This window comes from Boleophthalmus pectinirostris, unplaced genomic scaffold (genome assembly GCF_026225935.1).
Source record: "Boleophthalmus pectinirostris isolate CB_2022bp ecotype Guang Dong unplaced genomic scaffold, ASM2622593v1 HiC_scaffold_12, whole genome shotgun sequence".
Lineage (NCBI taxonomy): Eukaryota > Metazoa > Chordata > Actinopteri > Gobiiformes > Gobiidae > Boleophthalmus > Boleophthalmus pectinirostris.
The window spans coordinates 24,794,466-24,808,746 of NW_026571018.1; the positions used below are offsets into that span (position 1 = coordinate 24,794,466).

A 14,281-nucleotide genomic window follows, 5' to 3' on the forward strand; every position below is an offset into this window, starting at 1 on the left:
TAGTTATTTTGTGTTTTAATCAATGGATATGTATGATGTAATGTTTGTAAGACATTTATCACAATAACTAACAAACTAATTTATAATTGTGCTAATCAAGTGTAAAGGCCTAGGTAGGTAAACTTCCTCTGCCCACCCTAACAATATAAATGAGCAAAAGTAAATAAATAAAATGAACAATGAACTATTTTCACATTTCTTACGCGTGTGTAACCATGGCTCTTGGATCGTTTACTTCGTGCAAACGTGTGGGTGTCTCGTCCTCTCTTCAGTATGTGAACGCGCACAGAAGCGCGCCCCCGCGGTCCTCTCTCGCAGTCTATAGTCATGGCTGCTTTCAGCAAGATACCGCACAACTGCTATGAAATTGGCCACACTTGGGACCCGTCTTGTGTGCGTTCCGCGGTGGATGTAACAAGGGGAGCATTGGAGGTCTCCTTTAAAATATACGCCCCGCTTTACTTGGTAAGTTTTGCATTTCCAAGAATAACTCAATTGGATACTATGGTTAGCAAAGCGAGCTAACTCTCATTAGGCAGGACAACTACACCAAACCATGTTATGTTAAAGATTAGCTAGCTGACAAGTCAAGCCTGCACTTTGGATACGCCAGCGAGTTCAAGTTCACACTGGGTTCTGATGTTACTAACAAAATAATGTATTTTCACTGGCAATAAGCACAATACGCCTGATGTACTAAAGTTTTCAACTAGCTGGTTGTTGTTGATATGGTTGTTTTTTTCAGATAGCAGCTTTGTTGAGGAGAAGGAAAAAGGATTACTATTATAAAAGACTTATTCCAGAGATACTGCAATCTACCTCTTTCCTCACTGCTAATGGAGGTCTCTATATAGTCTTCTTTTGCATTCTCAGGTAAGAACTAGTGCATCATTATTAAAAATAACTGCGTAAATACAATGCAGATAGTCAAAGTGCAATGTTGCTGTAAAGACTTTTTAACACCTTCTTTAGGCTAAACTTAAAATAAACTTGAAAATATCCGTCTTCTGCTTTAGGAAATTGTTGGGTGGTTTTTACTCATGGTCAGCAGGTTTTGGCTCAGCTCTACCTGCCTCATACATTGCCATTCTCCTAGAGCGTAAGAGCAGGTGACATCCTTGTTGTATGATTTTTTTTTTTAATAGTATGTTTATATTTTTCATAAATGGTTTTCTAACTCTTTCCATTCAGGAGAGGACTTCTGACAATATACATGGCAAATCTTGTAAGCCCTTTCTGTTATTTTTTTCCTAAAATTGGTTTGCAGAATGTAATAATGTTTTCTTATGACCAGGCTACTGAGACACTGTTTCGCATGGCAGTAACTAGAGGCATTGTCAAACCCATCAAACATGGAGAAGTAAGTACAAAAGCCCTTCAGTTTCTGTGAACCATTTATTACTGGAAAGCACATTTTGCACATTGTAGTTGTTTTATTAAGAAGACAAAATTCACTTTATTTGAAATTTTGTGTTTGTTTGTTTAGGTGCTTTTGTTCTGCATAACGGCATCTCTGTATATGTTCTTCTTCAGGTCAGAAACAGAAAAATGTTCTTCATGTACTTTTAAAAAAGTTTTATACAAACAACCATTAGGTATTTTTTCTGTCTGTAGGAGGAAAGATGGTCTTAAAGGCTTTGCCTTTTCAGCATTAAAGTGAGTTTATATTAATGTTATATATCGATATAGATAATTATATTTCATAAAAATATTCATTCGTACATTATTTCATCACAGTTTGTTTCACATGCCGTTTCTATGCAATCTCCAATGTAATTTTACCTAACTCAGCTTGAGTTAGCCCAAAATTTGAGCCCAAAACTACGTTAATTGATGACAAAGCAAACAGAAGTGTTTATATGTTAGATTCATCATTGGGAAGGAGGAGATCCCATCAAATCCAGCCACAGGTGATGACAGTCACCCAAGACCCCAAGAAAGGCCAGCTGCCATAGAAGCAGTGGATCCACCGGTGTCAGCACGAAGAGCCATCTCCAGGAGGAGAAATCTGGTCACCTATACAAGAGAACTACTAGAATTATTGTAAGAAGACACACCATGTCAAAATGTTTTAATTATTAGGACTTAAAGATTGTCTTATGATTGGGCTTCTACAGATGCAAACAAGGCCCAAGACACAGATGTTGCAAGCATCATCATGATAACTGCATCTCCTATTGTGTCAAAGTAAGGTTACGAATATCACCTTGGGGAGAAAACAAAAAATACGTAATATATATTTTTTCTGTGTCACTCCAGGGTTTCATTAGGATGTTCAGCGTTGGATATTTGATTCAGTGTTGTTTAAAAGTGCCCTCCGCCTTCAGACAGTTGTTCTCAAAACCATCACGTCTACCATCTCTTTTCTACAACAAAGAAAACTTTCAGCTTGGAGCTTTTCTTGGCTCTTTTGTTAGTATTTACAAGGTATCTTTTACCTTCAAGTCTTCTTTAAGTTTTAATTTATATCAACATTTGTGTGAGCTATGTTATTTTTATCATTGTCATATGCTTTTGCGCACTTTCAGGGAACAAGTTGCCTGTTACGCTGGTTACGTAATATTGATGATGAGCTTCATGCTCTAATAGCGGGTAAGGTCAACTTAACTAAATTATGATCACTGAAAAACTACATACTCCAATATATATACATATATTAAATTTTCCTTTATTTTGCTGCACTTGAGGGTTTTTGGCTGGAATGTCTATGTTCTTTTACAAGAGCACAACAATATCAATGTACCTCTTCTCAAAGCTGGTTGAGGTAAATTGAAGACTTATTAATATTTTAAATATTTAAACAGTTGATCATAAACCATACCTTTTTCTGCCACCAGACCATGTACTTCAAGGGCATTGAGGCAGGCCGGTTCCCTTACTTTCCACATGCAGATACAATTTTATACGCAGTCTCCACAGCCATCTGTTTCCAAGCGGTAATAGACACCTTATCTGTCAAAATGACCTTTCTATATATCTTTACTAATTATCTTCTCTTTAAAGGCTGTTATGGAAGTACAGAACCTCAGGCCATCGTACTGGAAGTTTTTGCTTCGTTTGACAAAAGGGAGGTATGGATGTCTTGTATTGTATTGTATTGTATTGTATAATTATTTTTATTTGTTATGTTGTTATAATTATTGACATCGGTGATTGATTCTAGGTTTGCTTTGATGAATCGCCAAGTGTTGGATGTGTTTGGAACTCAAGCTTCCCGGGATATGAATGGTTTTGTTCCCAAATTGGACCCAAGGTACACCACAGTACCCAGCCAAATACTTAACCCAGAAGATGACATCCAGCTGGGATGATGTGGGACCTGCCTGTTGGTTTTCTTAAACCTGACAGCTTGGTTTCACTAAATATTATTATAACTGGTTGGTTACTTGACAAAGCAAGAAATGCTATGTAACATGTACTTGGGATAATGTAGCATTTCTAAACTAAAGCACTAGCATTAGTTTGGGAGATAATGGACAGTGATAAAACCTCAACTGTTAAAATGGTTGAAATTTCTTTTATATATATATATATATAAGGTATCTTCCAAAATTTGTTCATGAAAAAACAAACGATAGATTAACTTGACTACTTTGACTAGACACAATGACCGAAAAAATTAAATGTGTTGAAAGGGGGGCCTATTTTTTATTGATTCATTTTATCTGTAGTTGTTTATTACCATATGCGTTACATATGAGTTAATAAGTTTCAAATTCTGACACGGTACTTGATAAGGTTGCAAAAACTATCACTGAAAAGACGTCTTTGACATCATAGTTTTTTAGGAGTTTATTTTTGCAGTTTCTGAGAACCCTGAACATGATGATATCTATGCTCAAATGCTTTTTGAGGTTCCACATTGCAAACAAAAGAAGTGCAAATGCATGTTTTTTGCTTATTTCTATTATATTTCAGTTGTAATTATTGACAGTAGTTATTCCAGTTCATTCCAGTTAAAGCTAAATCACTAAATATGTTTACACAACTGAATTATGTATGAATAATTTGTTTACAGTAAATCTACCGACTATTTTCAGCTTTAGACACACTTTACCTCCATACCAAAAGCCATTATTGTACAAATGCAGTGTATTTATAATGGAATACGTTATTTTACCCATAGACTGTCTATGATACTACTCTAAAATGTGATGTTAATCTATACACGTTCTGTTAAAGGATGTCAATAACAAGTTGTATTAAACATTTTTGATTACTAATTGATACGGCTATTCTCAGATTTTCTTTCTTTTTTTTCCCCCTTAATAAATATATCTATATTTCAAAATAAAAGGATAGTAATATCCTCTATTGGCCTGCATACGTAACTAGTACCTGCTTGTCGCTGTCAACCATAAATAATACGTTATAATTAGATTACTAACTGCGTATTGCTCGACACATATGCAAAATTACGCAATTTGCCATTTTATTTTATTATTTTGAAAGACCGACACAGGAACAAGGAAGTGGATTGCTCCTGTTTACCGACTACAAACTCTTGTGTCTCCTGTTATTAGCATTAGAGTAAAACACACTTTTACATGTATAGACTTTATAATGGGGGGTAAGAATAAACAGCGAACTAAAGGAAATGTTCGGGTAAGTATAGTTGAGATGGTTTATTATAGTAAAGAGTAAAGAGTACTTGCCACTCTTTGTTGCTAACATGCGCTGCTACGAAAGCGTGTGTGCAGTTGGAATCTACATAGCTGTTCAATAACTGTACAAATGCAGTACTTATTTCCAAATGTGCAGAGGTTTTACAGCACACTTTAATTTTCCATCAGCCGTCTAGCAGCGGTCGTGCAGCCGAGGTCCTTGCCCGTGAAGGTGGCGTCATTCCCGGGTTTGTGGGCTTTGACACGACGGTGACTTCTGAGCTCAGTTATGTCCCAGCTGTCCACGGTGCTGAGGAGATTGACAGTCTAGTGGATGCTGATTTTCGCCTGGTGCTTCGAAAACTCTCCAAAAGAGACAATGTCACGAGATTAAAGGTGGGAAAATTAGGCTATTACACTTTTAGGGCATCTTTGTTTTGATCAAGTCATTGATGAACTTAAACGGTGGGATCTTGTCTCAGGCGGTGCAAGACTTTGGAGCCATGTGCCAGGAACGTGAGGCTGAAGATGTCAAAGGGGTTTTGCCATATTGGCCAAGAATATACTGCAAAATATCAGTGGTAAGATACACAACAGCTCACTCAAACCTCAATAACGTCGAAGTGTCAAAAAGAAAATGTTTACTCACATTTTGTCAGGATTATGATCGGCGAATAAGAGAAGCAACTCAAATTGCGTTTGAGCAACTGGTGTTGAAAGTACGACGCAACTTGGCTCCTTTTTTGAAAAGTTTGATGGGACACTGGATTTTGTCTCAATGTGACACATACACACCTGCAGCATCAGCAGCTTGGCGGGCTTTCCAGGCTGCTTTCTCACCTACAAAACAACCGGAGGCTCTAAGCTTTTGCAAGGAAGAGATTCTCAGTGTAAGAATATGAAATGACTGGAGTCACTGGTCACTGGAGTGAAAAAGGTAAATCCCTAAACTGTTTCTACCTTTTACTATTTTAGGTACTTCAAGACATTCTGTTAAAGGAGACTGCAAACACTTTAAGTGACCCACAGTAAGTAACCCCTAGACAAATTTCTGGTTTGATATCTTTTGGCCTAGATTTTAAGGTTACAATAATAAATGACATCTACTTTTCAGAACTGTGACTGATGAAGAAAGAGAAACTAAATATGTGCGCATGCTGACCAGTTCTCTTCTTGGTGTGAAAAGACTCCTATCTCTATTACCACAAGCTGACAGGACAACTTTAGAAACTAAACTAGCAGATTTAATTAGTTCTGGGAAATTCTGGAAGTATAGCAAACACAAAACACCCCAGGTAATTGATATGAAACTAAAGTGTCTTAACAGATTTATTACATTGGAAGTATATTTATTGTTATCATGTACAGGTGCGAGGAGCCTTTTTTGTGCTGGTTTGTGCCCTGTGTGAGTTGACCCCTGCCCTGGCCCAGGCTGAAGCTGCTCGGCTATGTCCTGCCGTTCTCTTAAACATCGATGATGCCGATCCTTTAGTGCTCGCTCCTGTGTGGGAGGCAGTTCTCCATGTGGTGTCCACCATTCCTGTAAGAGCATTCTAGATAGCATGCATGTTATAGTATTGTGTATAGGAATATGATTACATTTGCTGTGTTTTCTATTCTGTGCAAGGACTGCTGGACACATGTAAATGCAAAGAAGGGCTTCTTGCCTAAATTGTGGACACTGTTAAAAGAAGGTGGAAAAGGCCTGGCTAAAGCACTTCATCCAAATCTAATGCCACTTCTCAGTAAACTCCCTGAAGACATTACTGACCCACAAATCGACTTTTTATCCACCTTTTTCACATCACTCCTCAATGGGTATAGTTGCTAAATATGCATTTTCCTCAAATCTTATGGGAGATAGAACAGTTGAATCATTCCAATAACTTGTTTCAGTCTCTCCAGTAAGCGTGCTGCATCAAGTTCCTCAGAAAGTGCAGTAATTGTAACCTCAGCTGTGGAATGTTTGAGATACTGCATTTCACAGAATGCACAAGTAAATGAGCACCAGAAAAATCTTGTGACCATGCTTGTATCACAACAGGTCAGACTAGTTAGTTATCTGTGCTTTTTCATAATAAATACAAATAATAAAATGACTTACAGAATGTAACATCTATTGTTTCTAATGTTGCAGCTTCTGCCATTGCTGGAAACAGCTCTTGCAAGTCCACTTCTTCAGAAAGGCCCTCTTTTCCTTTTAGTCACTGAAATGCTTGTCTCCTGGGAAAAGCAAGCAGGACTACACAGCATCGCTGAATCTCACGACAACAGTGATGTCTTTAAAGAACTTGTGACTGACTTTTGGGAGGGACTGGCCTTGCTCTTTGTGCGTTATGTTGACAGTGAGGAAACTGACCCAGGGGCTTTTGAAGGAATGGCCACTTTGTTGCAGGTATGTACAGCTAACAGCTTAGACAAACTTGGAGCTGATGATGTAACTCCTCTTTCAACAAAAGTGAAAATAAACTGTTGTCCCTCTAAAGGTAATGCGGTACCCTGAAAAAGTGAGCAGAAAGAAAACACAGAAGAAGAAATCTGTCAAGATTTGTTTCTCCAGTTCAGTAGATGAAGAAGAAACTGTTGAGGGAGATGGTTCTGATGGGTATGTGAAGACGGGGCCAGCACAAAGCGGAGACAAGTCGTGTGAACCCCTGCAGACGCAGTATTTTGAGGATGTAGTGTGCCAGCTTGCTCAACTGTGCCTGGTACATGTCAATGAAAAACACTCTGAGAGACATCTTGTTTTTCTATCGCGCCTTCTGCGGTCCTTCCACACACCTAAAGTCTTTACTGTGAGTTGTCACTTTGTTTGAAAGATACTGAATGAAGCTTTATACTGTGCTGATACATATTGTTAAGTTATTTTGGAAATAATGCCACTTAAAGCATACTTTTTAATACTTGTATGTATTTTACCAGGCATTGATTGAATTAGACAAGGAAGAAGTACAAGATAATAAGACTAAGCACTCAGTGAACATAAAGAACCCAGCCATGCATTTCCTGTTAGAGCGGGTGGTGGTGTGGCTGTCAGAGGAGGGTCGGGCAGACACTCAGCATCTTGTGGAGATGGTTTTCAGTTCACTTCAATGCTGCAGTCAGCAGGAGACCACCCGCATCCTCAACCAAATCACCATTGTAACGATCTTTCTCACTCTGCTTCATGTGTGTATAATGTGTTTTTCTTTATATAACTCACATGTTTTTGTTTTAATGTGTTCTTAGATGAATTTACCGTGGGGTATTACTCTTCAATTTATACAGAGGGTAAGTTCTATGGTTCGTAATCTAGGGTTGCAGTCAAGTCCAAGTTCAGTCATTATCACTTAAAACAAAGTACCAAGTCTCAAGTCCAGTCCATTAAGAAGCACTTTTGTTCTAACTGTTTTTTAACAATTTTTTTTACTTAATTTTAAAAGCAGATATACAGAGGTAGGCAGTATAAGGACTTAAGAGCTATAACTAGTCAAGTCCATGTCTATATCCTTGAGCCACAATCAGAGTCCTGCCTGAACTACAAGTCACAAGTCACACACTAAAATCTCAAGTCATCAGCCATTATTTTTGAGTGCGCCCACAGCTCTGATACAATCTCATATTTATACTGAATTCTTCATTTAAAATGTCTCTTCTGTACAGGCTTGTGTAGATCCAGAAACTCTTAAAGACTGTGATGAATGGCTCAAAGGCTCAGTGCTGGGTGAGACTCTTTTAGAGTTGACTGAGGAACTCTGCAAGGTCCAACCCACACCATCAAACACTTCACCCAGCAGCGACAGTTGGACACTCATTAGCCTGGTCTTATCACAGCACCACGACAATGGTAGTTTGAGACACATTTGACTCTTTCATTTTCTGCATTTTACTTGATTATGAATAGCACACTTGTCTCGTTATCCCAGTTCCCTTGATTGGAGAGGTGTACATGGAAAAGATTCTTGAGAGGTTGCACAACACTTTGTCTGAAACCAAGAGTCTCTCCGATGCCGGCAACATGGAGCCACTCATTTCATTTGTTTGTGACGTGGCCTTGACGTTTTTCTCCTCTGTACAAGACTGTCTCCTGCTCGAATCAGCTGAAGAACTACTATTCACCGTCTTCAAGCTAACTGCTCAAGATCAAACGCATACTCATCTCCCTGGTGGGTTTTGTTTTATCAAGCACTTACACATTTTACAGTAAGTAATTCAAAGGACTAATTGTGAATGTTTTGCTTTTTAAAGACTCTCTTGTAGTTAAACTCAAAAAAGTGTTTGTCGCTGGTGTTCAATCATTCGTCCAGTTCTCTAAACATGAGATCAGGGAAAATGGCTTCTTGCAGAGTGCTGTACTTTGGGTGAAGAACCAATTACTCACTGTCAAATTGGACAATAAAAGGTTTGAAGAAACTGCATTTACAAGGATCTACTTGTACATAAGTAGTTAAAACATAAACTAATTGACAATCTAAACTGTTCAGTCTTCAGGTTCTTATTGTGGCTATGGAAGGCCTGGTAGAGGCACTGATTGCAGACTCCAACCAAGACACTGCTCTCCTTATCCAAATCTTCAGTCTGCTTTCTCCCAATGAGAATGAATGGACAAGGATACGACAAGCCTTGCCTCCCCAGGTAATCATGCTCTTGCTGTGTAAAAATGTGCCTGTGATACCTGCACAACAGTTGTCAAGTACAAGATGAATTATGTCATCATTCTCATCTAATTTCAATGTTTTCCGCTGTCTTACAGTGGGTTAAGTTGCCATTACTGTCTGGTCACCTACGAGCTGTTTGTGAGAAGCCCTCAGTGGACATGTGGAAGTCCAGAGCTTTGACTAGGCTACCAGCCCACCTTTGTGTTTGTGCCTTGCTAGGAAAAGTGGCAAAATATTTAAACCCAGGTGGAAATGAAAACTTATCTTTTCCAACTCTTCAGCCTGCAGGTAGTTTGGTTTGAATTAAATATTCATCAGCAAAACACATATTTAATTATGCCTGCTAATGTGTTTCTTTTTATAGCTGCAGAACTGCTTTATGCTCTTCAGTGGTGTAAAGAGGTTGAGTACAGTCCCACAATAGTAACGACCTATCACAATTTACTGGTGGACTATGGGTTGTCGGAAGGATTTAATAGTGTGATCCCTGTAAAAGAGATGGTAGCAACACTCTACTCCAGGTAAGCTACACCTAGTATTTAAATGTGGTGACCCATTTCCATTGTAGAGGTATTATTAAATTCTTAATACTGACTTTGCAATATTTTATTTTTAGGTCAATAGAAGAAGGAGGACTGTGGTCTTTGGCTTTAGAAAATTACATTATAAATGAAAATCTTGTTAGAAATCAAAGCGCAGTCTTGAAGAAGCTTTATAACACTGCAGAATGGTAGGTAATTTATTGTAGGAAATGTAATGTTTTTTGTCTTGCTTATTGGCTCATCTCGCTTTTACAATTGTGTGTGTTTTTAATAGTCTATTCCCTATATCTGATGCTAAATTGAGCACTCTGCAAGTAATTTGCCAATATATGACAATAGAAGACAGAGATACTCTTGTCGCTCTTGCTACTGCAGGAATCATCAGTTGGCAGGAAAACCAGAGTGAGTAAAAGGCCAGTAAACACAAATATAAACATTTTTCAAAACAAACTAACAAAATAATTTATGAATGAAACAGTTGCAGATGTGTCTGGGTGTATGGCAGTGCTGCTGTGCTGTCTTAAAGCACAGACTCCAGTAGACGATGAGATTGTGCTCCAAATCCTGGACATTTTAATGCAGTGGAGAAACTGTAAGGAAGATTGGTTCCTCTTTCACAGGTAAAATGTTGAAATTCTATCACAAGTGAGACAAGTTCAGTCTAACTAAAAAGTTAACTTAAAGTAACTTTCAAATATCTTCCTAGTGAATTTTCCAAAGTTTCATCAGAGGAATTGAACTTGACAGTAGAGATGATGCGTTTCCTTTCGTGGGTAGTCACACACTTTCCATCTGTTCTCAAAGGCAGCCAGTGGGATTTCATTCTCTGCTCGATGTTAGCCTGGTTAGAGGTGAGATTCTTTATTATACACAATCTACAAAACTCAACTATGGATGACTTTAACAGTGTTCTTGCTCCCAGGCGGCCAGTGAAAATGTGACTCATCTGTGGAACCCTTGGGTGCAGCTGTTTGTGTGTGAGAATGCTGCACTCATAGAGAGACTGAACCAGTTCTTTACCTCACCTCCACCAGACATCAAGAAGGAGCTGCCAAAGGAGCTCACAAGTGAATGGACGGACTTCTTTGTCGATGGATTATACAGTCTGTTGCTGCCTTTGCCCACCAAAATCACAGGTGTGCAAGTCGTTTTCTTACCAATTAAGCTTGTTGGTTGCATAGAATTCAGTTTTGTTTGTATACTGGCAATGGCTGCATCCCAGATAAAAGCTCAGTATTCAGGCCCCTCTCGCTATAGACGGTAAGGCAAATAATGTATTGACAATGTATTAGCAAATAAATATATAATTTGCTATTTTAGCACAGTTGCTAAAGCTTGCTAAGGCTAACCGTAATACATAAGAATAATTTTCTCTTTACAATTTATTCATCTCTCCAATGGCACTGACTTTATTGCCTTTTTGCTGCAGATGCTTTCCCTGAGCCAGAAGACCCTGTGTTTCCATTGCAAGTTCTTCAGTCCATTGGGGTGGCTCTGATGTTTGTGCCCCTAAAACAACTTACTGATAATACTCTTCAGCCTCGATTCATCGCTGACCAAAAGACAAATCTGCCTGAAAACCTCCAGACGCTTCTCAACACTCTCTGTCCTCTGCTGCTGTTTAAAGCCAGGCCCTTGCAGATCACGGTCTACTACTTGTTAGATAAGTGCGTTTTGTTTGTGTAATGCAAAAACTTTAAGGTTTGAAATGTGTTTGAGCAGAGGTTAAAATGTGCTGTCACTGCAGGGTTATGCCAAAGCTACCTGAATGTGATGGGGAAGGAGACAACAGCAAAGCTGATGATGGCAAAGATGAGCCCTGTCTGTAAGTACAACAAAAACATACATAATTATTTTCCCTAAACTGGTTAAAACTGTTTTTTCTGTCTTATGTTTTACATTTAGATCTCCTCCAGCATCACTGATGGCTATCCTTTCAGCTTGTGAGGACCTGTGTGAAAACATCCTGACAGGAGTTCAGGTGGGGGAGTTTGCCGTGGTTCAGCCTCTGAGTGTGGAGTACTCTTGTATCCTTGGATACTTGCTATCCTGGAAACTGCTTCTGACTTTCTTCAGATCTGCACCTTCCCATGTAAGTAGGTGACTGAAATGCAATTCAGCTGTGATGGTAAGAAGTAGAGAAACTCAAACTCTCCTATCTTGTATCTTCACAGTTGCGAGCACATTATGCCCAGTTTCTGAAACAAAACTCCTCATTGAATAAACTTCTCCGGCACCTTTTCAAACTGATGCCTGAAAGCCCTGTCTGCCCGGGGGGTTCAGGGGGTGACACAAAAGAGGCCAGAACCTTCTTCACAGAGAGTCTCTCTTTGGCTGTGGACAGTGAGTACAGTTTGTCCTAGGTAATGTGAAGTGTAAACACATTACAACACTCTGGAATTTTATTGGCAGAAAGCCACAGTGCTGAGTGGGAGCTCCCCCATCTGGCCTGTAGTGTGTACTACAGCACTTTACAGGACTTGCCTGCTATGGTACGGCTGTGGTGGAACAGTCAGGAGAAGAGAGTGAGTGCAGCAGTGGAAAAGTTCACCATTAAATACGTCAGTCCAGTTCTGTCAGCTCAAGAGATCTCCTCTGTGCACTCCAGCACTCAGCTGTTTGACAATATGACTGTGAGTATCCAATTCAGTGTTCATTATCACAGACGCTGCAAGGCACAATTTCTACTGGTGCTTTAAAGGGCATGTCTTGGTTACATACAATGCTGTAAAAATGTGTGGTGCACTTTTTCCACTAGGTGGCACTACAAGACCACATGTTAATGGCAATCTTTCAGGGATTTCTTTGTAGTTAGTCTGAATGTGGAAAACTCAGCTGAATGGTCGGGCAGTTTTTTATAGTTTGATGGCTGCAGGTTAAAGCTCGCTCGGCTGCGCGGGAGGTGATTGCTACCTATTCGGTGGATGATATCTGCATTGAGCTGGTGATTCAGCTCTCACAGAACTACCCTCTGGGCTCCATCACTGTGGAGAGTGGGAAGCGTGTGGGCGTATCTGTACAGCAGTGGAGGAACTGGATGTTGCAACTCAGCACTTACCTTACACACCAGGTAAACAACAATAACACTGCACTGTTTATGCACAATATTAAACTTGTAGGCTGAAGCGCTGAGGGAAGTCATCTGTCCATGGTAAATCTATATTATTGAGCCAGCTCTATGGCTGCAGACCAAAGGGTTGAAACAACAGATTTGACTTTTGAGAAGAGTACAGACTTTGCTTCAGGGATCGAAATGGAAAAGCCAGAGTGCGGCAGTTTAGTCAAGTGTAAATGCGTGTCTTTCAGAATGGCAGTATAATGGAGGGGCTGGCGCTGTGGAAGAATAACGTGGACAAACGCTTTGAGGGAATAGAGGACTGCATGATCTGCTTCTCTGTCATCCATGGCTCCAACTACTCTCTGCCCAAAAAGGCCTGCCGCACCTGCAAAAAGAAGTTCCACTCAGCCTGTCTGGTGAGAAAAATAGTAGTCCTCAATATGACACATACTGTTACTATGGCGCCAAAGAGCTAATGTTGAACTGCTTTTCCTCTGCCCACAGTACAAATGGTTCACATCCAGTAACAAGTCTACATGTCCACTGTGCAGAGAAACCTTCTTCTAAACCACTGCACACAACATGAGTCTGATCTTAATGAAGCAAGATTTAAATTTTCACTCATCAGCTGAGTATATATTGTTTTAGATTATTTGATATTTGACTCAGTTCTTTTTATTATTGTGGTCAAGACGTTTTTTAATTTTGTTCATGTTCAGTTCAATGCTCAAATGCAAAGATGTGTTCCTAATATTTAGGAGTGTAACATGCTATTGTCTGATTCATGACATGCCTTATACTACAGTACAGTTAGTTTTAATCCCAGTACTCTCTTATCAGACCAGAACTAAATATGTGTAATGACATCATTTATCTGTAAAAAGCTGTGAATGGTTTCAGGAAGAATAAAATACAGACATAACTTCTGTATCTCCAAGTCAATATTTTACCTCATACACATTTACCAATTCCAAACAAGCCATAATAACTTTAAAACTTAATTTTATGGGGTTAATGTGCTACATATTAGATGGTATTAGATGATTTACAATTCTGTGCTGTTATTGAAATGCCATGCACTGTGAGATGCCCTTTCATGTGCTTGAAATATTAGTTGCAGTAAGACTGCATTAGTAGCAGTATCACCCACGCTGGTAAGAAATAGGCAGCGCTGCCTTAAAAGAAAACAGTTTGTGAGCTCTTGACTTTTAAGTTACTTTTTTCCAGGTTTGATAAGTTAATCCTTTTAAACTGTTCTGTTAACCTCAGCTCACAATTACAATTCAGTAGTATATCTATATAGCAATTATTGTAAATTAACCTTTGACAGTTTCCAAGAAAAGACTGTAATTAGCTATATGGACTCAAGGCTGCTGGTACCGTTCTCCTGTGTTCATTTATCTCGGGTCCACCTATTCGTCATGCTGAATAATTCATGTG

At 39.1% G+C, this 14,281-nt stretch overlaps 2 protein-coding genes across 2 annotated transcripts; both read left to right on the plus strand.

Annotated features, from left to right (window-relative positions):
* Nucleotides 1–231: 231 nt before the first annotated feature.
* tmem135 (transmembrane protein 135) lies at nucleotides 232–4,227 on the plus strand. Its single transcript, XM_020922949.2, has 15 exons — nucleotides 232–465; nucleotides 746–873; nucleotides 1,017–1,109; nucleotides 1,192–1,225; nucleotides 1,295–1,360; nucleotides 1,487–1,533; nucleotides 1,615–1,656; nucleotides 1,867–2,043; nucleotides 2,118–2,187; nucleotides 2,260–2,427; nucleotides 2,529–2,592; nucleotides 2,688–2,764; nucleotides 2,838–2,936; nucleotides 3,004–3,071; nucleotides 3,164–4,227. The coding sequence occupies exons 1-15, from the start codon at nucleotides 328–330 to the stop codon at nucleotides 3,309–3,311; spliced, it is 1,419 nt and encodes a 472-aa protein (XP_020778608.1). The 5' UTR covers nucleotides 232–327; the 3' UTR covers nucleotides 3,312–4,227.
* A 242-nt stretch (nucleotides 4,228–4,469) lies between these two features.
* ltn1 (listerin E3 ubiquitin protein ligase 1) lies at nucleotides 4,470–13,763 on the plus strand. Its single transcript, XM_020922888.2, has 32 exons — nucleotides 4,470–4,605; nucleotides 4,794–5,000; nucleotides 5,087–5,185; nucleotides 5,264–5,494; nucleotides 5,580–5,632; nucleotides 5,719–5,899; nucleotides 5,973–6,146; nucleotides 6,232–6,422; nucleotides 6,501–6,648; nucleotides 6,742–6,999; nucleotides 7,091–7,399; nucleotides 7,527–7,745; nucleotides 7,833–7,874; nucleotides 8,247–8,430; nucleotides 8,510–8,749; nucleotides 8,832–8,985; nucleotides 9,068–9,218; nucleotides 9,337–9,529; nucleotides 9,606–9,762; nucleotides 9,858–9,971; nucleotides 10,058–10,185; nucleotides 10,262–10,403; nucleotides 10,490–10,634; nucleotides 10,706–10,919; nucleotides 11,213–11,450; nucleotides 11,531–11,608; nucleotides 11,689–11,875; nucleotides 11,958–12,126; nucleotides 12,196–12,416; nucleotides 12,659–12,853; nucleotides 13,090–13,257; nucleotides 13,346–13,763. The coding sequence occupies exons 1-32, from the start codon at nucleotides 4,564–4,566 to the stop codon at nucleotides 13,406–13,408; spliced, it is 5,295 nt and encodes a 1,764-aa protein (XP_020778547.1). The 5' UTR covers nucleotides 4,470–4,563; the 3' UTR covers nucleotides 13,409–13,763.
* Nucleotides 13,764–14,281: the final 518 nt, after the last annotated feature.